Genomic DNA, 24,084 nt, shown 5'->3' on the forward strand with positions numbered 1-24,084 from the left:
GGGAACATTAAGGTTAAACAATCCATCCAAATTTCTGTTTCCTCATTCTAACCAACACAGGTGAGGGAGAATCGAAGTTTATGCTAATACAAAAGGCTCAATGGTGTTAATTATTCATGGGAACATATGGTTGGTGATGGAGATGGAGTGGGAATTATCTCCCTTTCTATCTTAAGAATATTGAGAGCTGTCGGTTCTCAATACGTGTAGCTTCTCCTTCAGGTTAGCAGGTGCTGTAACAGTTAGTGACTGTCCAACTGGAGAACAATCCAACAGTGGATGCAACGAGAACAGCTGACCTCAGCTTTCACAATGTAAATACTGGTGACAGGATTTAGTAGTTCACAAAAAAATGTGCTGAAACCAACACGATGTAAAAGGTTCTGTGTACCACTAGTGAAAGTAGAGCACATTATCAGGCCAAAAGTGTACAAATATATAACTACACATATGATATATATATTTTTTATCTTTTTAATTTTATTTATATATTTTCTGTATATACTGTATATATCACGGCTGTGGAGGACTGAGCTAAAAAACGAGGAGGAAATAAAAAAGAAAGACACAACCAGAAATACGTTTGTCCACATGAGGCTGGTGAATCAGTGTTTCAGGAAATGTGTTTGTTTTTTGACTGAATGCAATGGTTTATCTAAATAAATAAATGGTGGGTTTGTGAGAGAAGGAAGGAAAGCTTTGACATGGTATCAAATGCACCATCCACATGAAGAAGATTCTTAATCTCTGACTTTTAATTTCTGTTTGTAGCTGTTTTAATTGATCTTTTGTCATTACTTTTTTTATTAATTGTATTTCTAACTGGTATCTTTATCTACTCCACATGATTGTAAATGAGAGTTTAAATAAATAAAAACATATAAAGTGGTGCTTTCTTTTTCATTGCTTCACAGTTTTAAAACATAGCATGAAAAGAGTGAGACAGAACTCACGGTTGCAGGCGGGACCCTGGACATGACGGGTCAGGTCTTCAGCAGCCACGGCCTCTGAGCAGCGCGGACACTGGCTGAACCTGGACCTGCTTTCACATTCACCCAGGAGGTGCTCTGTGAGGCTGGCTATCTCCACGACCTGTGAACACGGAGCAGAGCCGTACAAAGAGTCTTCAGGCTGTATCACTGAGCTGGTGGTCAAACAGACAGGCAGACCATTCATTCATTCATTCATTCATGTAACATCTACCTGTCTACATTCATCGCAGCGTCGCAGCATAGGACAATGTTTCCAGTAGTGAAGGTCCAGCCCGTCTTCTGTGAACGACTCGTCCTTTTTACCACAGAATATACACAAGCTGAAACAGAGAGTGAAAATAAATAACACACTAAATCAAAGTTAAATTCACGTCTCAGCTGGTAAAAGAACGGACAGTGTGATAAAAAACACACGGAAAACTGGAACAAGAGAATCACATCATTTGTTGATATAATTCCAGTGAAGGTCTCCACCGGGTCATGAGTTACTCACTTGTCCAGATAGTCGACCGATTGTTGGACGTCCGCTCTGTCTGTTATCTTGTTCTGTACTTTAGAGACACCTGCAAAATCAAAGAGTCAGAATCTTTTAGTTACTGACTGACTGACTGCACTGATTCGCGGCCACCAACCAAACGAGATCCAGCCCTAATTATACAAACTTTACAAAACTTAAAAAGGATTTAAATATGAATGAGACTTGCAGGGGTCACAGTTTTGATAATAGAGCTCTGTAGATGCTTTGATATCTGGGTAACAGGTCATTCCCTTATAATTAGCTTTAGAGATATACAGGCAAAGGTGCTGGCTACAAATCAAAACAGTTAGCATCTTTTATTTATTTATGATGATGTTTGTCAGCTTGCAACTGGCAGTGGCGGACACAGTGTTAGCAGTTGTGCTAATGCTAACTCTCTCTCTCCGTACTGACACAGCTCCAGGTGTATTTAACCCCCCCCCCGTCCCCACAAGTTGACAGGATTGGTTCCTTAGGAGACCTTCATGAGACTGTCATTGGTTCACTGCAGTTCAAGGTGGAAACACTGAGCCATGGTGTTGATGATTATTTCTTTCATCAGATAACTTGTATCATATAAGGAACACCATATGGATGTTATCAAGTTTAATCACTTTAGTGACATGCTAAGAGAAGAACTATACTTGGAGTTCTTTGGCTGAGCAACTGACAACAAAAGTAAATGCTGTAAAGCTCCTGATCCATTTTAGAAATGTGAAATGAGGACAAAAGTGACTGTCCCCACTGATGTCATCAGCTGTGACCACGGAGCTTCGCTAGAATTCATAAAATCATAAAAGAGGTCACAGTTGAAGGCATTAGTGTTTGCACGTCGTGCTTTTGTCTACTTTCTTCTTTTTAAACGTGTACGTACTTGCTTTTCCAGCTCTTTGAGACTCTTTCTCGACTTTAGGAGTTTCCTTCTTGGCCATTTGTCCCCCGCTGCTCTCACTGCCTCTCTCCTTCACAAACAGACAGAGATGTATGAAAACAAATAGACGCAATCACACAAGGAAACATCTACAAAAACACAACGGTGACTTCAGACAGAGAGGGTTCTGTTAAATGGTGGAGCTCCAGAGACTTTAAAGATAAAATGTACCAGTGTTGTTATCTGTACATATAAACAACTGGGTCTCTGACCACCTAGAGAGAAGAAATTCTACCAAGTCTGTGTGGAGTCATAAATACAAATTAGCAGCACATGACGAGAGGTGATGTAATTGTAATTGCGGTCTGATGACAGCTCCACCTACTGTGATCTCTTTCAAGGCAGCCAGCTGCTCCTGAAGAGAGTGGATCTCTTCCTTCTCCTTTTGCCCCTCCTGCTGACCGCCTCCCTTCTTCGTCGCCTGGGTGAGAAGTGACACCATCAGCCGCTTAGTCGGAGTCATTTCACTGCTATGTCTAAATTCTTCTTCACTCTCAAACCATCATCTCAGCATCACAGGGTCGTTCCGGCTCAACACACCAGCTTTCATTTCATTATGTTCTCCTTTTGAAGCTGCACAGCTGAGAGCTCTGCAGACTGTTGGAGCTGCAGTGATGTGGTGTGGTGGTTTTGTTGGCAGCAACTTACACAGATGAGAGCTACTCAGCAGCATGGCCATTACGTAATGGGAAGTCTAGGTCTCTCATAATGCCAAGAAGAAATTAAACTGGGCCACTGGGGGAGTCAAAAACTTTACGGTAAAACAAAATCGCACGGTGACAGCTTTGGATCACAGTCGTGCACGATGACAAAGACTCAACTTTACCACATTTTGTGTTGATCATATGAAAAAGTCAGGATTGTTTCTGGTGCAAAACAGTAAAGCTGGTGATGGCAGGACGGTTTTGAAAGAAGTGCAACACTATATTTACTGTAAAGTAGGTAGTGCAGCTTTTTTTTTTTTAACTGAAACTGACACTTTTTACAACATTTTTAGCTGGAAACCTTTTAATTAATTCTCTCATATTTTACTTTTCTTACTGGTTTCTGATTTTATTTTCATTTAAATATTTCTATCATCTACTGTCTTTCTACTGTCCTTATTTTATAGTAATATTATATTACTATTATTTTTTATTGTAAAGCACTTTGATCTCTTGTATGAAAAGTGCTCTATAATTAAAGTTTATTATTATTATTAACTTTATTATATCACATCTACCAGGAGTAATTTGTTTCACCTCATGAGCAAAAGACAGACAAGAGTGCCCGTGCTCGCCTTGGCAAAGGAGACAATTAGCTCTCTGTGTAACATGAAGCCCCGCCTCCTCTTCCTTGTTACTGTCAGTTTTTAAAAAAAACAAAAACATAAAGAGACATGATGTCATGTACTCTCCTCCTAAAAGCTGAACTCTTTTCAGCAAGAGTTCTCCCGTCTGCCATGTCTGAGCAGTTTCTCTGTCCACCCACCAGCTGCTCCTCTCTGACTACAATCAAATCACTTTAACACAGTGAATATAGACACTCGTATACATGCTACATTTTGATATATAGAAATAAGGGGTGTTAGTTATTTCGAAGATGCCAAGTATCAATGAAAGATTCATTTGCGGCTGAGGAAAAAAAAACACTTCTTGCCTGAGTCTCCACCAGCTTTCCGTCAATCTTGGCGAAGCCATCAAAGAGGGTTTTGTAGAGGAAGTTCTTCCGTGCAGCAGCGTCGTTGGGTGGCAGGTAGCTGAGAACAGCACTTCTGTGCTGCTGGTACATGGATAAGATGATGCGTGCTGCCAGCTCTCGAACTGCTGATGCACTGTGCTCCAACGCCGCTGCGCAGAACTACAGTAGCACAGGAAACAGGCTTTAGTAACTTACTGCTCAAACATGCAATTTTGCAATTTCAGCTTTGTTCTGACACTCACGCTTGAATTAGAAAAGCAAATTGGGTTTTTTTGTTGTTGACATGAAACTAATTTGGAATATATAATAATATTACATTTTGAATGAATGATGACGGAAAATGTGAAAAATCTTCGACACACCTACAAATTGACTTTTGGTTATTTGCAATCATAAACCCGATTCATTATTACTAGAAACAGATTAGTGCAACCTCATAGAAATCTCCTGGAGAAAGACACATTTCTTGGCCATGAGAATGTGTAGTGACTTTTTTCCTGTGAACACATGGAGGACAAAGACTAGCGGCAGGATGACAGAATAAATTATTACACTCAAAATTAATTCAAAGTCCAACTAAAGCTGAAACACAAACAGCTTCTAGAAGTCAAAATAAGTTGGTTTCCAATGCTGAACATTTGACTATTTGTTAAATTCACATGAGGGTTATAAGGAAATAATCTGATTTATATCGTAACTAGGTTACTACAGTGCATGTAAACCCTTTTCCCATTTCCTGTATAACCTGAATTCTTATGTAAATGTATGTAAATGTACTGCATAGCATGTGGAATCCCCCAGGGGGCAATTCTTGGACCTCTATTATTCAATTTCTGACAGATTATTCCTATTCTTTAATATTTACACTGGCCTCCAGTTAGTTACAGAGGAGTTTTCAAAGTGCTGTTGCTCTTTCATAAATCACTTAACGGCCTTGGGCCAAAATACATTTCTGATATGCTTGATTTATTTAAACCTAACATGAGCCTGAGATACTTCCAAAATTAAATTAAAAACTTTACTGTGCACTCTACTTCTGCCTTTGGTTAATTTTTTCTTTTCCTGCTATTTTGGGCAACGTGTTAGGTCACTACAACGACAATGAAACATTATTTTTTTCTCCATTACTTTATCTAATCGTTAAATCATTATTGTTTTTTAGATGTTGTTCTAATTTTTAACCTTGTGTAAGGCAGTTTAAATTCCTTTACATAGCTGCCATATGATTAAATATAAATATATATACAGAGATTGTTAAATACAGTATAAATACAGTAAACAAGTCATGATTTGTTAAATCTGCAGTCTAGTTTCATGGTGCAGAACAGCAGCCTCGTTGAGGGTTCGGGTCCTTCCAGGGAAGTGTGCATCATGACGTAAGAAGAGCCCATTATCCAACATAATCTCTGTGAAGCGAGTCGCAACACAATGGAAATCCTGCCAGTGGAGGGCATTAACATCCAGAGGTAAATTGTGTACAAAGGCCTCCCATCCATCGCCCCAACAGTCTCAGGGGCAGCTCTCTATTATTCTCTGTTGTCTTTGTCAAGCACTTCTCATTTTAATTACAGGAAATTCAATCACCCCCTTTTTTTCACTGTCGCTCCCGCCTCAGACCAGATCACCCCGGTAACAGCGCAGGAAAAAGGAAAAATGTTCAAACCATAGCTGGACTAACACTATAGGGCTTGTAACAGGGACCAGTCACATGAGCTAAAAACAGATACTGGTCGTAGTTTCAGCTGTGAACTCAATGATTTAATCATTTACTAAGTTATGTATTATTTATTAAATGCAACTTGTTTGTTTGGCCACCAGATCAAAGGCATGATAATACAGTATATGATATGCAGGTATATGTGCAAATGTGTGGGGTTAAACCCTCTCCACTTTTTCTTTCAGTGCCTCATGCTGATGCTTAGATATCTAGTGTATGTGTCTGTGTGCTGCCTCTCTATTCACTCTCACTCTCACACACAGACACACACGCACACAAACACAGACACACAGACACACAGACAGACAGACAGACAGACAGACAGACAGACAGACAGACAGACAGACAGACAGACAGACAGACAGACAGACAGACAGACAGACAGACAGACAGACAGACAGACAGACAGACACACACACACACAACACACACACACACACACACACACCACACACACACACACACACACACACACACACACACACACACACACACCACACACACACACACACCACACACACACACACACACACACACACTCTTTCTAAAGGTTGCCTGGCCACAATATATTCTAATTCTAGTTTGCCTACCAGTTTACAGCAGGTAATGTTACTGGTTCATATCAGGGACATTGTTTATCACCCAGAGTCTTTATAAGCCATCACTCTGTGGAAAAATATCCCCAATGTTCTCAAAGTTTTATGGATACTTGATTTTTCTCGCTCTAGGCTGAGTGATATACAAAGTGCCTGAAACTAACGAGGAATAATATCTGCTGTGACCTGGTAGGAAAAGTAGAACCAAATCGGATTAATTCATCAGGTACAATAATTCATTCTGCTGCTTGAACATTAACAGAAGCTCTGTGTTATATGAGCAGCGCTGCTGCCGCATGACTGACTGATTGGATAATTGTATGAATATATGAAATGGTGTTCCTAATATAGTGCTCAGTGATTGTATTTCTCAACCTATTCCAACACATTTCTTTTTAATAGTTTTTGACAATGTCTGATATGTGTTTAATCTATATTTTTTTTGTCCTCTATCATTGTTTTTTGACATATTTTATTGACTCTCTTCACTTACTGTCAGATCCTTTAATAATACTAATACTGAAGTATGATTTTTTTCTTTTACTATTCTCAGGTTCTTTGACGTTTTCTTTTATCTGGTTTTCTTTTTCTGTGAAGCACTTTGTAACTTTGTTAAGAAAAGTGCAATATAAATAAAAGTTGTTATATTATTATCATTATAAATTGAAGGGGGGGGGGCTCTGGTGGCTCACCTCGTGGAGCACGTGCCATGGGCGCTTGGTCCTGGCCACGCCGGCCTGGGCTCGGGTCCAGCCTCTGGCCCTTTTCTGCATGTCATCCCCTCTCTCTCTCCCTGACTTTCCTGTCTCACTTTCACTGTGGCCATCAAAATAAAGGCAAAAACTGCCCAAAAAATAACTTTAAAAATGAAATTGTTAATTGAAAGGGAGTTTCAGTTTTCTCTTATGTGTTTCTCATCAGACTGTTTAATCAGGACAGGAGAGAAGGAACAGCTATGGACCAGAGTACAGCTATCCTGCTGCATCTCAATCTAGACTCTAATCTATGTTTCCTGAACAAACATGGAGGCAGAAAACACAAAAGGAGGGAGGAGCTGATCAAGCACGCACAAACGTGCAAACACAGGCCACCCAGCGCCACCTGTGTGGCTTTCGCTTCAGAAGGTGGACTAACCTAACAATTTGCTCTCACTGATAAAAAGCCTCGCAGAGTCAGGAGGAGGGCTGAGTGGACGGGGATGGGTGGAGGACGGGTCGTAAACTAGAGAGGGGAGGACAGGCCTGCTTGTTGTCCTGCCCAGCATGGGTCAACAGTTGGATAGTTTGCATGTAAATATTAGATCACTGCTGGGAACCACAGGAGTACAAGGGACACAAAATGGATGCCAATGGTGACAACATTGACTCAGCTGACTAGAGCTTACTGACGGCCTGTTTGGGTGAAGTGAATGGCCACATTGAGTCAGGGAGGGGCTGCTCTCAGCGATTACTGAGCCAAATGTAATGGAAAATATACTTAATGGATGCCTACATTTAAACTGGAATAATACAGACATTATCCTGTATGTATGATATGCAGCACATGTGCTATCGTGTAGTACAGAGGGAATGTCAGAATTGCTATTTCTAGACTGGAAAGATTGTGACAGGGGAGTTGACAAGCTGCCAGGAAACAACAGTAGCTGATAACAGCTTTAGTCGGGAAATCTTTGACCCTCAGAACCTATAGAACTGAATGGCAGCCAATGACTGCTGAGGTTTCTTTCCTTGAGATAAGGGAATAATTATCTTATTATCGCAAGACAAGAAATAATAGCTACCAAAGCTGCTCTTGCTATTGTGGTGACTCTGGGCGTCAGACTGTCTAGATGCAGTGAGGCAAAAGATTGATAATTAACTTGTAAACTGTACAGCCATATCAGAGATTTGAATTAGTTCAAATTAATTAAGGATGCCCACATCACTGCAAAGAGAACGGATAGATGCCTTTAGCATTTTTTAGGACCTTTACCATCATGACATTGTTCAGGGTGAAGCCGGAGTTCTCTGTGCCCAGTTCAGCGAGTAGCTTCTCGAGCAGCTCGGCCCGACTCTGGGCCAGACGAGAGGGGAAGTTGGATTTGAAGGGCTTCACCAGCTCCCCGGGGATCAGCTGCAGGACCCGTACATCCTTCAAAACAGCAATTTCCTAAAAGGGGGACGTGAGAAAGAGACACTGACTTTAAACGACTCATATTTTACACTTTTCCTGTGATCTATTTCAAGTGTTGATCCATAAGAAGATATAAAAACCATCTCAGTGTAGTTTTACATTTCCTCTCTCAGGCTTCTCTCTGGAGCTCTAATAACAACAGGTCGGTGGGCCAATCAGAAGAGAGGAGGCTCTGAGACTTTCTTCTGATTGGCTGACTGTTTTCTGAGTGATCCAATAAAAATATAGCAGATTTCAGGTAAAACACTCAGAGAAACCAAATCCTGCAAGGTTTGGATGGTGGGTCCAGGTGGGCGGGGCTTGGTGACTGTTTTGTTGTGACATCACAAAGTTCCAGAAGTCCTGACTCCTGGTTTTAAGGCTCAGTTTCTGAATACAGGCTGTGTGCATTTCTCTGTGGACTGAGGCTGATACTTTCACAGTATTAATATAGAACCTAGACCTGATCTATAATCAATCAAAACCTTTAATATGTTCAGTGTTAAAATCATGCAGGTGCTTCACAGACTCACACCTTCAAATGAAATAATGTGCATGCTGACGGGCACTGACAAACTGTACCCATGTGATGCTACACTCAGTGATTTGTCATTCAACACAAGCAGCTGGTGGAGACACAAGTCGTGACAGAGAACACATGTGTACAAGTATGACGGAAGAAAACTCTTGGTATTTTAGCCTCATCAGGTGAGTGGAATGTACATCGGAAATATGGCACACACACACATACACACACACACACACACACACAAAAAAACAAAAACAAAGAGGCATTCAGTCATTGCTCTAATCGAGGTCCAGAGGGGCTGAGCGATGATTTCAGAGGGCTGAAACTCTTGGTAACAGCCGGTACAGTTGTGACCTAAGTTGATCTCATTGAAACAGAAGCAACTGTAGCTCTTAAACACACACACATCCACACATCCACACATCCACACACACACGCACGCACGCACGCACGCACGCACGCACGCACGCACGCACGCACGCACGCACACACACACACACACACACACACACGCATGAGAGCACTGACAGATTCCACTGAGCAAACAAACACGACACATGTTCATACAGTCAGACACTTACTTCACTTACATACTACACGTCATCACCGACTAAAACTTGGGGCTTGTTTGAATTGTTTGAAGCCTGGGACAGATCGTGACAACACCTCAGACGCCTCCTGATTCACCACGTTTATCAAGCTACAGTGACGCCTTTGTAATCAGTCTAATGTTAGAAAAGCCGGCTTAACACATAAAATAACTTGCACACTCTTTTTAATTACAGTGATTTAAACAGAGTGCACAATGTGGATGTGAAGAAGTTTGCGTTTGTCGTTGCATCCACACATTTCCTCCCTCTCTCTCTCTCTCTCCGTCTATACTATGAATTAAAGACAGAACAAAACCAAAAAAACAACAAAATAATCAAAGGAAACAAATATAAACAAAAAAACAAAATAACAATAACAATAATAATAATAATAATATAATAATAATAATAGTGAATTTTCTCTGGGTAATGCAAAGATGTGTCCGTGTGAGTTGAAAATGTTTCAACTAAACCTGATGGAAAAAAACAAAGTACTGGACTTCCTGGTAAGTTATGATATCAGCTCATTTCATCATTTTCATGATTCATTGGTTTCATTATCTAACCAAAGAGTTTGACATTCAGTCAAGTAAATATTTGTTGTAGTTTTGGGGAGATTAAGTCGTGTAATTGATAAAAATAAAAGTACCAAGCACGCTCAGTCAATCTGCCTCAATGTTTGCCTTTGGTGGAAAGTGTGATTTGGTGTTGCACATGTTTTCTGACTGTGGAGCGTGTAAACAAGGCGCCACTCTCATCATTGTTTTGAAGGAGGACTTGTTGGTTTTGACCGTCGTACTGATTTCACCCGCAACGATCAAAAAAGGGTGTCTATTTAACCAAATCCATTATTTGTGTTTACATTCACATAATAATTAAGCATACAAATAAATATAAGCAATCACTGCCTGTGAAATGTTTTATGTGTATTTATCTCCATGGAAACGTGGCCATTATCTATGTTTGCATGCTCAGAAGAAATACAGTTCACCATACATGACCAAATTATCAATTGTCATACTAATGACACTCAATATTACATTACTGTTTCACTGAAGTTTGCTCAGATTTGTTACATCAAGGTTATTTCTTTAATTGCTTGGATCAGAATTTCAGCTTCAGGCACAGGTCTAGTTTCCACACCTATTTTTCTTGACTAAAATCTCTCCCATCACTGTCCTCTGACACTGCAGCTGCCATACTCCAGATGTGAGAAAAGAGGAATCTATGATAGAGTCATCTCAGAGTGCGTTCTAAGCAGTCAGTCGCTTGGCAAACTTTTGTTTTTTGCCCTGGGTTCTGCCTCACAGTGAGGGTACATCTGTAGCATTATATATAAAACACTGAGTCGCTGTGTTGTCCATTAAATTCTTGATAAAACCTGGATTGAGTCAAAAAGGAAAGGCTCCTGCAGAGCCACAGAAGACATTACACAACTATTGTCTTCAGTGGAAGTGAAGGATAAAGCACATATGCTGTTTATATAGAGATCTATATGTTTAGACAATGGTTCTGTGACGCAGCTGATGCTGGATAATGCTGGTATGAGAGGAGAATCTTTCTACTGTGAGCTGGAGGCAAGAGAAATGGTTTTTTTTTTAGAAATCCAACCTGTTAAAAAAGGAATAATTGACTGTTTTAACTTAAACTAACAGAGGATATGACACTAATATGATGATGAATTCATCATCAAGTTATTTTGAGGAAATCTTTCTTCTCTATGTACATAAATGGTGGACGAAGGACACATCAGTGTATTATTCTCTCACTCCTACAACTTATCTTTAATACTGTAAATACTTTATTTTATGCATGTTTTTGTTTTACTGGTGCATGGCTGTATTCTTTTAATTTTTCTAATGTTTTTGGCTTTGCTGTCTTGGTAACTGTTCCACCCTTGTATGGGCCCATCTCATGGGATAGGGAGGCCACTTAAATAAACCCCTTTGTATTTGTTAGAGGATGACAGGAGACAACTCCACCCTGGTATGTGTAGAAATCACTGCTACTACAAATTGAGAGATAATAACCATAAACAAATGAGATTATGAACCAGGACTTCACCTTAATATATGGCGTAAAAAAGAAGGAAAGAGCTTTTATAGAGCTCTATAAAAGAGAGGATGGTGGAGAGAATTAAAGTCAGATGGAAAATTATTGCAAAATCATCTTCAGTCATTTTGTTTTCCTTTCAGTCAAAGAAAATGTGCAACATGTCGGTCCAGGGTGTTTTAATACCTGTATGAAGGCAGTGACTGTGGCCCGGAGGCGGCTGGCTGAGTCTGCGGTCCTGGCCAGCAGGTTGGGCCAGGTCTGATCCAAGCAGTAGGTCACCTCAGTCCGGCCCAACCCCAGACCTGGGATCAGCTGACTCAGCATTAGGCGCAGCAGCTTCAAGGAGGCCTGGAAAACCTGAGGAGAGAGCCACGGGACATTTAACTCAAAACTTAGTCGACTTTCTAAGAAAAAGCTCCAGGCACCAGGGTGATGTCAGTCGGCAGAGAGGGGAGAAAATGTTTAGTTTGAGTTGGTGAGAGCGTGTGGAGAGAGAGTGGTGATCAGTGGTTGAGAAGGGGAAAGTTTGTTTGTTTTCATACTCACTAACAAGTAAACCAGACACATTAACCAGACACTGGAAACTAAAGATACCAACTAACCTGTTTGCTAGAGCTAAACTGAATTATCAATACATTATCAATATTAGTGGAATTTTTGTATTTATGGGAAAATTTAGACTGGAGTCATATAAAAAACACGCTGGGCTACATTTAGACGCAGGGGCTGGTTTCACAAAGAGAGACTGTGGCTTAAATACAACAAACAGTCAGACCTCACATTTCCTTTTTCTAATTGTTTTTATATTGTAAAAGATATTGTATTTGTTCACTTGTCTTTATATTTTGTTGTATGTGTTTCAGTATGCTCATCACTTAAAAAAGCAATAAACAGAGATTAAATAAATAACAAAGCAGTTTAGTTTGTGTCTATCTTAAGCTGAACAAAGAAAAAAGAAATGTCTGCTCTCTCTATAACACTGTTAGCAAACCACAAATTATGGGCCATGTTTTCCTGGTTTTTTGCTTGTAGAGCGCTATTGGTTAGCGCAGGTGTCATGATTGTTACCATGGTAACATTGGTCTTAGGTCTGGGATAGCCTGGGGGTAAGGTGTTTAATGGTGTTTTGGCTTAGAATTCTGTATTCAGTCTGTATTTTTTAGACTGATCTATGAGCTGAATGAAGACTGGACCAACACTACGGAGCCGACTGAAATATCTCCGGCCCCTGGATGTCACTTTAATGAAATGCAGCCACTGATTTCCAGAGAACAGCCCATTTATCATGAACTAAACTGAAGCACTTTTGTTGAGCAGCAAATTAACCAGTTAACATGTTAATGGATCATTCTGTGTGCCGATGTGGCCGGGGAAAATAAATCACCAGAATTATTGCGGCGCTGCCCTTTTCATTACCATACAAGCTGCGGACGACCTCCAGAGAGGTTACAAGGCCATCCTTGTCAAAACTGTTTGTTTAAGGAAGTCAGCTCGGGGGGGGGAGGGGCCTGGGGTTGCATGTGGCACAGGGGGAACGTTGTTAAGTGTTTGCATGTGTGATTGTGTGCTTATGTTTGACACCATCACTGTTAGTTCTGTTCGTAACGGGAGTCCAGAGAACACGATGTATAGAAGACGTTGACAGTAACAAACTCAACGTATCCAGTTCTCCCTAACAGCTGCTTTTCTCTACAGTTAACTTGGAACATTCACAGAAGTCACCACGGCTCACCGATGACACTTTATCCAGGAGGGCTCTCTTAACCAGGAAGACTGCAGCTCTTATCATGTTTCTCAGCTCCTCCTTGGGGGTGGTGGGTGATACCTCCAAAAGCCTCTTGTACACAGCCAGCAGAGCCTCCTCTCTGTTGGACCAGGTTTTGGAATAAGCCCCCGCCACCTGCAACAAAATAAAGGGAAGAGAGTTGCCCGGGGGATGTCTTTCCCGCCCTGTTCTATATATAGATGAGGGGTGTCCAACATGTGGCCCGTGAGCTTCCAGTAGGTCACACAGAGGCTCTGAGAATATAGTCTGTACAAACCATTGATGCATAGTTCAAACTTCAAGCAACAACCCCCCCCCGACATGCAGTGTTATCAAATCTTAACAGAACATATATAAACTAAACTTTTCCAACAAACACAAATATGTTGTCATGGATACAGGGAGTTAAACTCTGTGTTAAACTTCAACTTTTCTTTTTTTTTAGCCCGTGTTTGTTTACATTTTGGAAAATGAAGTGTAGTGAATAATCTATTTGAACTTCCTGTTTGTTATGTACCATCAGATGCACTGATAACTATCACTGGATCACGGACTGAGGAGCTTCTTCTTCTCTGATCTCTAATCAGATTTATTTGCAGCGGTTTCTCGTGTCTGTGTGTTCAGGTCTGACTGAATCATGACTCAAAATATTTGCCTGATGTGAGTTTCAGATGTTTTTGGATATCGATATTTGATGACTTGTTAATTTATCTTATTGATCTGATTTGGTTTGGAGATCAGTTTGAGTGTTTTGATACGATACGTGAATAAATGTGTCCAGTGATATTAGACAGGAGGAGCTCTCAGCCGCTTTTATTTTGTCAAAATATCTCTCAGAGTGAAAAAGGTTGGAGACTCCTGACATAGATCATAAAACACAAACCCATTCAAATGGCGATATTGATTTAAAACAAAAAAAACAAAAAGCTGCACTAATCGATATTTTCTATTTTATCAATAAATCAAATGACTATGTGAGGTGTGAAAAATGTGGCTTGTAGTTGAAAACAGCCACAGAAATAATCATCCAACTCTGTACTTCCCCTCAGTTTTACAGAACATTTTATCCTTTGTTAGCTCATTGCTTTTGTCCTCCAGCTGCTGCAGGCAACTGTGTCCAGGATAAACTCCCAGTTCCACGTTCCACCTGACACAAATGCCACAAGGTTGCAGGTGGATGAAGTAACAAGCAGGTGCACAGCAAATTACTTATTTTAGAAAGAGAGATACAGAGAAGAATCAAGAGATGGAGAGAGAGAAGGAGGTAAATGTTGTACAGACTGCTGAATATCTTCATCACTTGGCTCAGTCAGCCGTGTTGTCCCCTCTTTCTTTTTCTTACCAGGCTTTCTCCGTAAACCTCTATTGGTAGTCCAGCCTCTCTCTGGGCTTTCTCTGTGAGGGGCTCTGGCTCTCCGCTCAGCTCAGGGCCGGGCGGAGTCCTGTGGATGTCAGGTCGGGGGGGGCGCTGCTCTGCATGGCTCTGGACGGCCTCCACTGGCCGGTCTTTCCTCTGGAGCGTTGGCAGCGGCCTCTCATCATAAGGCACACCGATAACCTGTCATAAACAAGACAACGGCATTGGTATTTACAACTCGGAATATAATGTTTACATATATAAACATGTACAGCTTTCACTTTTTTTTTCTTTTTGTGTGTATGTATTCTCCAGAGATCCCTCAGCTGAAAGGCTCAGAGACAACTGATCCACAGGATGTCCACCCTTTTGAAAAATTCATCAGCTCTATCCCTGCTCTTTTCACTAACTCTCACTAGCATGTGATCACTGAATAGGCCGATCATGAAACATCACGATGACAATGGATGTCGAACCCCCTCTATACAAACCCAGGCTCCATCCAGTCAGCACTGTCTCCTGTGCCCCCGGGCCAACTGGCACTCTGCTGCTCGTACAAGGCTCAAAGCTGAGTCTGGACGCCAGGTTGGCAGCCGCTGGAGTCAGCCAACTGTTGCACGCTTTTAATTAAATAGTGAAACCTAAACCTGTAGCCGGACCGGTCTCAGTCTGTAGTGAGTAAAGAATAAAAGCTGGTCATAATCTGCCAGTGTGCTCCAACACTACAGGGGCTAAAGGCAGGAGATGTTTCCCAAAGTGCCACAGTACAACTATACAGCAGCTGTCAACATCTGGATCATTAACTGAGCTTTATTCACCTTTTTCTTTCTCAAATTAGTTTATACATGTATCAACAGTTTAGATCCAGAGTTTCTTTCCTGATACAGTAACAGAGAAACTGTGGTGAATAGAAACTGCAAACTATCACATTGTAGATCTAAATTTGGACAATCAGCTTTCTCCATAAAGAGCTGTGAACACATCACCACCTGAAGTCAAATCACACCAAAGGTGAAGTGCTGCTCAGAGCAAACCAGAGCTAATTGTATTTATTGTTAATTGTTTTGTTTGACTATTTGTAGCTTGTTGTTTTGTTGTTGTCTCTTTATAGACTGAACATCTGTATATTTGAAGCTAACTGTGTAATTATTATCATTCGCATTGTTTGTTTGTTTTGTGTTGTTTTTGTTGTTGTTGTCTCTTCTTGACACACACAAACACACGTCACATTCAACACATTTCAAAATAATGTTTCATATCTGTGGTTTCATGATAATCAAAACTGACAGTTTTAATTATTCTGTACATGTTAAAGTCCAACGAGAGATAAGAGTTGAAAATTAGCATCAGCTATAAACACGTCAGTTTCATGCTTTGTATTGGAACTATGTTAAACCGCATCTTTGTTTTTTTAAAATTGTATATTTATTTCTTTATATTGTAAAAGATATTGTACTTGTTCACTTGCTGTATTTGTATTTTGTTTTATTGGCTTATCTATTGAGTATGTGCTTTTGTGTGCTGCTCATTCAAAAAAGCAATAAACAGGGATTTCAAAAAGAAATTGCATCATCCCTGTTACTGGCCGTCCATAAAGCATTGTTAAAAGTGATATGTTGCAACATTTACACAGTGGATAGTGTTGATCTTACATCTATCTTGGGTATAGCGGCAGCGGGGGTGCAGGGTGTGTCAGGTTGGCTGCTCAGTTTGGGCGCCACAGTTTCTGTGGCCAACTGTTGATTCTGAGGAGCGTTCGTTTTTCTCCCCTTCCCGAATGTGTCTGTGGACACCAGGGACTTGGCAGGGACTGAACGGTGACCCGGAGAGGGCAGAAGGGAGGGAGGGTCCTGGAGCGGGGAGGAATCTGTCGCCCTCGTGATCTGGAGAAAACAGAGGCACAATACGTCATTATTAGATCCGCACTTAACTGTAAAGTAACCGATTTTTCCTGTTTCACCATATTATCTTCATCACACAAACAGGTGAAGTGTTGCCATCAGTGACCGGCGACTGACCATCGTCGTGTCCAACAGGTTGTGGACCTCCAGCTGCTGGTAGACGCTCCTCCTGTACTCCTCCATCAGCTCCTTCTTCTTCTTGGCCAGGTCATAGTCCTCCTTTTCTATGGCACATCGCTTCTCCACATCATATCGGGCCAAACGCTCCCCGACCTGGAAGAGCCCGGGACAAGCAGAGGTGAAGGCAGTGAGGCTGCATGTTTAGAGACGTAAACATGGGAGCAGAACTGTTGTTATGTCAGTTTGTGGCCACACTGACAAAAAATGTATTGGATGTTTACTGTTTTAACTTAGCGCTTACTTTTCCACCACCGGTACTATCTTAAAGGTGAGAGTGCAGTGTATTCTGGCTTTAAATACAATTTTATCTGGTCTTTTTCTTGCCGTGGTGTTTTGTTGTAATATTATTCCAGTTATTACATACTTGATCTTTGTTCATGTTTAGTGACGCATAGCGAAAGTTCAGTTAGGAAGACTATCTCCTCGAAATCTAAGTCAGTTTCCTGCTATCTATAAGCTCCACTCGCTGTTTCTTGTCTTCATCCAATCACAACCTGACACGGTGGCCTTCAGCCAGTTGCTTGTAAGATGTCAAACTTTTTAAAATGTTCTCTCTCTCTCTCTCTCTCTCTCTCGGAAGGTCCTTAAACCTATGGATCGTTTCCATGGTGATCCATTTCCTGTCTGGGTCTAAGCATCAAAGTCTATTTCTTCTGTTCACAATAAATTTCATTTAGTCTCTCCTGATTGAAATGATTAAAATAACATTGTGCTCACCGAGCTTATCTGGCAATAAACGTGATATCAATAAAAAGAAGTCAGAGATACAAGCAGTAAAACACTTGAAAATGATTCCCTCAGGACAGTCAAACATACGTAGGTGAGCAGTAAAATAATTACCCACACTGTGAGTTGTAAATATTCATTACAGTTTAGAAGCTGACACCCCAATACAATTCTGACCTACTTCACTTTCTGTAGTTGTGCACATCTCAGATCAGCTCACTTCCAGATTTTTTTTTGATCTAAATAATAATAAACTTTGTTTGTAGAGCATTTTTTATACAAGAGAAGCAGCTCCAAGTGCTTTACAATAATAATAAAAACAAAGAGATAGATAATCTGGCTAAACCGTCACCTTGTTTATGACCCGCCTGATTGCTCATGTTTATCACCTTTGACTTTGTTGAACCTACATCACAGATTTCCCCAGAATCAGTGATTGGTGTGTAAAATGTCATTTAATCTGATGCAGTAATGTTTAAAACAGTAAATTTAACTTCCAGAGAAGCGAACCAGACTTAATCTTTGAACCATACTGGAGGTGGTTCTGAGCTTTGGCTTGGAGACATGGCGTGGGCATTTCTGCCCCACACAGTAACACAGTGAGTAATAACAGGGAGTGTGCCACATGGTGAATCATTGAAATTTACTGAATGGAAATTTGACAGCAACTTCCAGTAAGTCAGGCTTGTAATTTCGTTGTGAGGAAATTCCATTAAGCTGAATTTAGTTGATAACCAGGTGCCAAGCAACACAGTCTCAGCTGCAACACCTTGAGCTTCCTCTCTTCTGCACCTCAGCTGCTCCTCAAATTTACTGTATATCAAGGATTTCCAGCATGTAGCTCTTTGTGATTTCTGAATCTTGTGCATCCTTTGTGCTAAGAAAAACTGGACTGTGTAAAGTGGGAGAAATAGAGCAGGTAAATACTCATCCTTCTGTCCTGTCTCCTCTCTGTCATGTGTTTATAGATATCATGTGACACCACAAAGCCTCCCCTGACATCCTGAGGGTGCAATGACAAGGGATTTTCAGCATGACTACCTTGGCAACTGCTTTGTGCACGATACTAATATGCCATACTAACAAGGTGCTAGTGTGTGTGTTATCAGGTTTCAGAGCGGCCCGCGGCCCGGCGTGGGAGAGACGCTACCCAAGGACCATCAGCTGTCAGGCTTATTAAGAATTCATGGTCAGCATGGTAACACTGCATACAAAGAAGGTCAGTAACAGGAATCTGAACAATGTTTAACAACTACTGTTACAAACAGTGGTGAGAATACACTAGAAACAAAGAATACAAGCCAGTGTTTGGATGCTGACATCTGGACCTAAATCATTTCCTTACCACAATAAAACATTTCCCACAGCTCTTATAGCCAGTTTACTGTACATGGTCTGCATGTACAGTAAACTATGGCTTCTTTGCACCGTCCACCTGAAACTCACTACAAAGGAGAGGTGCACAATTAATCGAAATATAATAGAAATCGCAATATGGCGCAAGTGCGATTGTTGTCAGCACCATAAGTGTTGTTGGTGCTACAGAGACGCCCCGACCGACAAATCATATTCTCCAGACGTAAAAAAGAAAAAGAAACATGTTTGTTTGGTACAAGACCAACAAAAATCACATCATCATCATCGTCATTTAAAAAAAAAAATTTCAGTGAAAAGGAAAATGCAAAAAACGATAATTTCCAACTGAAATCAGAACATCTGCCAAAATAATCACAATATGATTTTATTTTTTTTGTCGTGCAGCCCTACTACAACACTCTTTAAAAAAGAATTCGCTGGTGCCTCTTGGTCATTTTAGATTCTTAATCTCTGAACTTTTCATTTCTGTTTGTACCTGTTTTAATTGATCCTTTTACATTATTTATTAATTGTATCTATATGTTTGTATTTTAACTGGTATTTTTATCTACTTGACATAATTGTAAGTGAGGGCTTTACCCTCACTGATTTTTGAGTTTAAATAAAGACATATAAATGTGAACTCCTTCACACAAATAATAAATCAATAAATAAAAATGACTATCCATGCCATGAGGAGCCACTTACAGACACTGATAACAATGTCCAGAGTCCGGATTGAGGTTGAATATCGGGAACAAAGATCCCAGTATTATCCTGGGAATTCTTAGCAAAGACAAAAAAATACCCCCAGTAACTAGGTAGATTTAGCGCGTGTGTGTGTGTGTGTGTGTGTGTGTGTGTGTGTGTATGTGTTCACATACCACTTGTTTGTACTAAAACAAAGACACATTCTCTAAACCCCATTAACACTACAATGCAACTGCCGTAGTTAAATACTGAAGCCCAGCCTTAGAATGCTGTTGTGGAAACGAATTGATCAACTTCACTTTTCCATTTTAGGATAAAAGAGCAGTTTACACTCCTGCAGTGTGGGAGAACGTTCTGTAAAATATGTGTGAATGAGGCAAAATCTGTAAAATAAATCCATGCAGGTAGTTAAAGTGGCTTAAAAGGATAATTCGAAGTTTCTGGGAATTTGTTTTCTTGCTGAGAATTCGATGATAAAATTGATACCACTCATGTCTGTGTGATCAATACGGAGATGCTGTAATGCAACACAGGGTGGTGATAACCTTATTATATCAATAAATACAGGTAAGCACTGACTGGAAGTACAGGCAAACAGTTAGCTCATAAGTCCATCTGCCTGCAGGTCCTCCTCTAAAGCTCACCGATCAACATGTTATATTTTGTTTGTTTAATTCGTATGAAGTCGTGATGTAATGTAAAGTACTTTTTTATCTTTTGAAGGCCTTAAATATGAATCATTAAGACTTCTTGAAGACCTTCTCAGACCATGAGTAATTCACAAATACACTAAAATACTCTCACTGCAGCCAGAACACATCCTTGTGTTTATGGGGTATTTTGCTGGACCGTGTGAACAAACATCTGGTGTGAGCCTCTCAGAAGCTACAGTACCTTCTGCAGGTCGGCGATGGCCTGCTTCAGATTCTTGGCCTGCTCGTATTTCTCCAGCCTGACCATGTCCTGCTTCTTCTGGTCCAGGAGACGGATGATGTGAGCAACTTCCGGGTCCTGGTACATGTCGAAGGCCAGGTCATCCAAGGGGGAAAACAACTCACATTTTCTGGGTGTGAGACACGAGGACAGAAGCCGTTAACTAGACTGAAACATTAAAATATTCTAGATTAGCCACTCTTCTGTCAGGAACAATATAGAAACTTGTGTCTGAACTTTGAGAAAATGCTTGTGTCCAATAAATGTGTCATCATCAGTTCATTGGGCTTGTATTGTGCAATTCCTGATCAAAGGGGAAAAACACTGACTGACCCCCCCAGGACGGGAGACCCCGAGGTGAAACGTCCGTTGGGGGTTGATGTATTAAGAAAAGAAAAAAAAAGATTATTTCGAAATGTGTTTTCCTCTTTGCACCGGCTGCCACCTGCATTGCCTTCGAATGTGAGTGGCTGTGAATGCTTTGCTTGGCTTCCAGACTAAATGGCTTTGTTGAACAGTGTTATTGTCACAAGACAAAGAAACCAGGGTTCAATGGCCGAGCCTCACCCCATGAAGGTCATGTCCAAGGCGGCCTCCAGCTGAGTGCTATTGAGGTAGTGTTCGATCAGCTGCTCTCTGCTTGGCTGGGGGTAAACAGATGGACAAATTACACACACATGCATATGTACTCTTGTATTACTGTGCTCAAAAAGGATCTGACCACTGTTGTCTAATCCCATTAACTTTAAGGTGACCCTCAACTTCAGCCCTTACCCTAACCTGAAATTAACCGTAACACTGCCCTTTTCAAAAGTGAGGATCAGCCAGTGGAGCTGAGCAATTTATCTAATTTTATTTTCGATTATGATTTTGTCACTTCCTGGTTACGTTTGGGTTTGGTTTACGTTTTGGTAACAATGTACGCAGGAGAACGTCATCTTGAGTCGGTCGAGTTTTCAGTATGTTGGTACAGTGAACTACAACATATTTGATCTCATTTAATTTGGTCAAATTTATTTTTATTTATATTTTCAAATGCCGAATATATGTTTAGCAGTTTTCAGTAGGTTCACAGAAGTACAGTAATGTTACAACATATTTCATCAAATTTATTTTGATGTAATTTTTTTATTTATTATATATTTAATTGCATATATTTACATATTATATATTATTTATCATTTTATTTATTTATCTAATTTTTTTATTTTCTTTTTATTAGTTTTTTTCATTGAATTGTATTTTTAATTTAATATTATATATTAAGTTCAAGAAAGTCCAGTATTTTTAAATGGGTGGTGTTTCCAAAGTCAATGAGTAAACGTATTAAATAATCGTATTTTAATTTGATCATGATAACAGCCGTAAGTCTCGCTCACTCGTTCACTCACTAACTCACTCACTCACTCATTAACCAGCATCCTCAGGCTCTTATAGAGACTTGTTATCACTGTAGCACGACTATCACCTGAAATGTCAAGTGGCAAATCATTGTAAGCAGGAAACAGTGTGTACCGATGACTCACAGCACTTCATAGACATCAAACCAGGAGTTAATGAGCACCACTTCCTCCTCACCAGTAATAAGTAGAAAGAAGAGCAATTCTGTGCACCTATCACAAAGGATGTAGTTATCCTGCCTGAAATACAAAACTCAACTATTTTCCAGGAGGATAAAAAGCAGTAACGTGTATTTTTTAGTCACTATTTCAACCTTTGTAAGAGGAAATAAAAAGCTTGGGTTAATGCTCCCTGATTAATCAACTAACTGATGGATTCACTGATGGATTAATATGTTGCTAAAATAATTTAAAGTGTTAATGTCACATCACCCTCAGTCGTCAGTGACACAGATTAGATTCCTATCAGTTAAAAAGCCAATCAATAACTTTGTTGATTAAGAGAGAGAGAGAGAGAGAGAGAGAGAGAGAGAGAGAGAGAGATTTAACTGGTTTACACCATTGTGGTGGTCGGGTATAGGACGTTTTAATAAAATCAGTGACGGTTGAGTTCCATTTATCTGCCTCAGTTTCCTGGTTATAGTACTGCGCATGCTAGTTTCATGCTATCACAAATTACTCGGACACTTAAATAGAACAGATCCATTGATTATGGTTATGAGTAACACTCATTTATGTGCTATTTCCTGCTGTGACAAGTCAAAACAAACAAAGGCTCAGAGCAGTAACATGTTAGCACCACGGGAAACAAATAAACCATGTTATAGTAAGCTCAAAATTAAAAAAAACAGATTGCACTTTATAAGCATCATTTAATTTCTGGAGACTGATTTTACGAGTTGGAGAAGGACAGCGCAGATATACAGTATGATGGAGAGTTATTGGCAGCTTCAGCGTCTTTCTGACAACAGACATCAATCATTATTCTTCTTTAATCCTTCTGAACCATGAACAAAATCACATTCACCTCCATTTCATTTGAGGAGAGGCAGAAATCTCAAAGTCTGACAAGTAAAACAAGAAGCATATGTTTGGCCTGATACCACCGAGATGCTTTTTTCTCATAATTTGGGTAAAATGAGCCGTTAAAGCAGCAAATAATTAGGCTCTCTCTCTGTATCCACGCTACAGTGTCCCTCCACAGGACAAACACAACTTCCATCCATAAAGCAGATATAAGAGAACAAGATCCAGCCGACCCTCCAGGCAGGATCGCCGCTGTGGTGGAGGCGCTCGGAGTCAGATTAGTGGAGCAACAATGCACAGCCTGTTCACTGGAATCTGTGCGAGTGTGTGTCCTTGTCTTTCCGTGTCTCTGTTTCAGTGTGTGTGTGTGTGTGTGTGTGTGTGTGTGTGTGTGTGTGTGTGTGTTTTAAGGTGCTCTCTCTCTCCTCCAGGAGCTGTCCGTCTGCAGGACTATCTGATTACTCTGACTAACTAAAGGCCTCCTGTGTGATTACATACTGCCTTCCCTTTGTGTCTCATTACTACATTCCTGACACATAGACACACACCCACTTACACACACACACACACACCATTCAGGTAAACATGTGTGCATATTCTGTATACATGGTTATATAATGTCTCTGGAGCAGTGACTATGAGGAAACACTACATAAAACACCCATACAACACAGTGTTATCCAGTGTATACGCTCTACATGCAAGGTATGCTGAATCAACAACTCTCTGACATAATCTCAACAAATTACAAGTTCCATATCATTTAGGGCTATGGTAATGGATTAGCATTATCTTCTATAGGTATTCATATTATCCTGTCTATTCTAACAAAAAAAAAAAAAAGCAGCTCAAACAGCATCAGAGCAGAAAAAAACTGATGCTTAGAGATGGAAATGACCAACACCAGCCTCTCACACTTTGTGGATAAAAGAAATATTCAATAATTTACATCTTTAAAAAAGATCTGACAT

The 24,084-nt window shown here is 40.3% G+C and overlaps 1 protein-coding gene across 2 annotated transcripts in view; it reads right to left on the bottom strand.

Moving 5' to 3' along the window:
* Positions 1 to 24,084, bottom strand: part of cep104 (centrosomal protein 104) — a 32,813-nt gene that overhangs the window by 4,603 nt on the left and 4,126 nt on the right. For both annotated transcript variants that reach the window (XM_056384368.1, XM_056384367.1), the window contains 14 exons: positions 21,255 to 21,331; positions 20,649 to 20,817; positions 16,899 to 17,054; positions 16,533 to 16,763; positions 14,866 to 15,081; positions 13,491 to 13,658; positions 11,942 to 12,115; positions 8,405 to 8,581; positions 4,079 to 4,279; positions 2,766 to 2,861; positions 2,384 to 2,471; positions 1,486 to 1,555; positions 1,204 to 1,312; positions 954 to 1,092 (listed from right to left, as the gene is read on the bottom strand). In XM_056384368.1, coding sequence (XP_056240343.1) covers positions 954 to 1,092; positions 1,204 to 1,312; positions 1,486 to 1,555; positions 2,384 to 2,471; positions 2,766 to 2,861; positions 4,079 to 4,279; positions 8,405 to 8,581; positions 11,942 to 12,115; positions 13,491 to 13,658; positions 14,866 to 15,081; positions 16,533 to 16,763; positions 16,899 to 17,054; positions 20,649 to 20,817; positions 21,255 to 21,331 — 2,071 coding nt within the window. The remainder of the gene's footprint in view (positions 1 to 953; positions 1,093 to 1,203; positions 1,313 to 1,485; positions 1,556 to 2,383; positions 2,472 to 2,765; positions 2,862 to 4,078; positions 4,280 to 8,404; positions 8,582 to 11,941; positions 12,116 to 13,490; positions 13,659 to 14,865; positions 15,082 to 16,532; positions 16,764 to 16,898; positions 17,055 to 20,648; positions 20,818 to 21,254; positions 21,332 to 24,084) is intronic.

The sequence above is a fragment of the Seriola aureovittata genome, chromosome 9, assembly GCF_021018895.1.
Source record: "Seriola aureovittata isolate HTS-2021-v1 ecotype China chromosome 9, ASM2101889v1, whole genome shotgun sequence".
Classification (NCBI taxonomy): Eukaryota; Metazoa; Chordata; class Actinopteri; order Carangiformes; family Carangidae; genus Seriola; species Seriola aureovittata.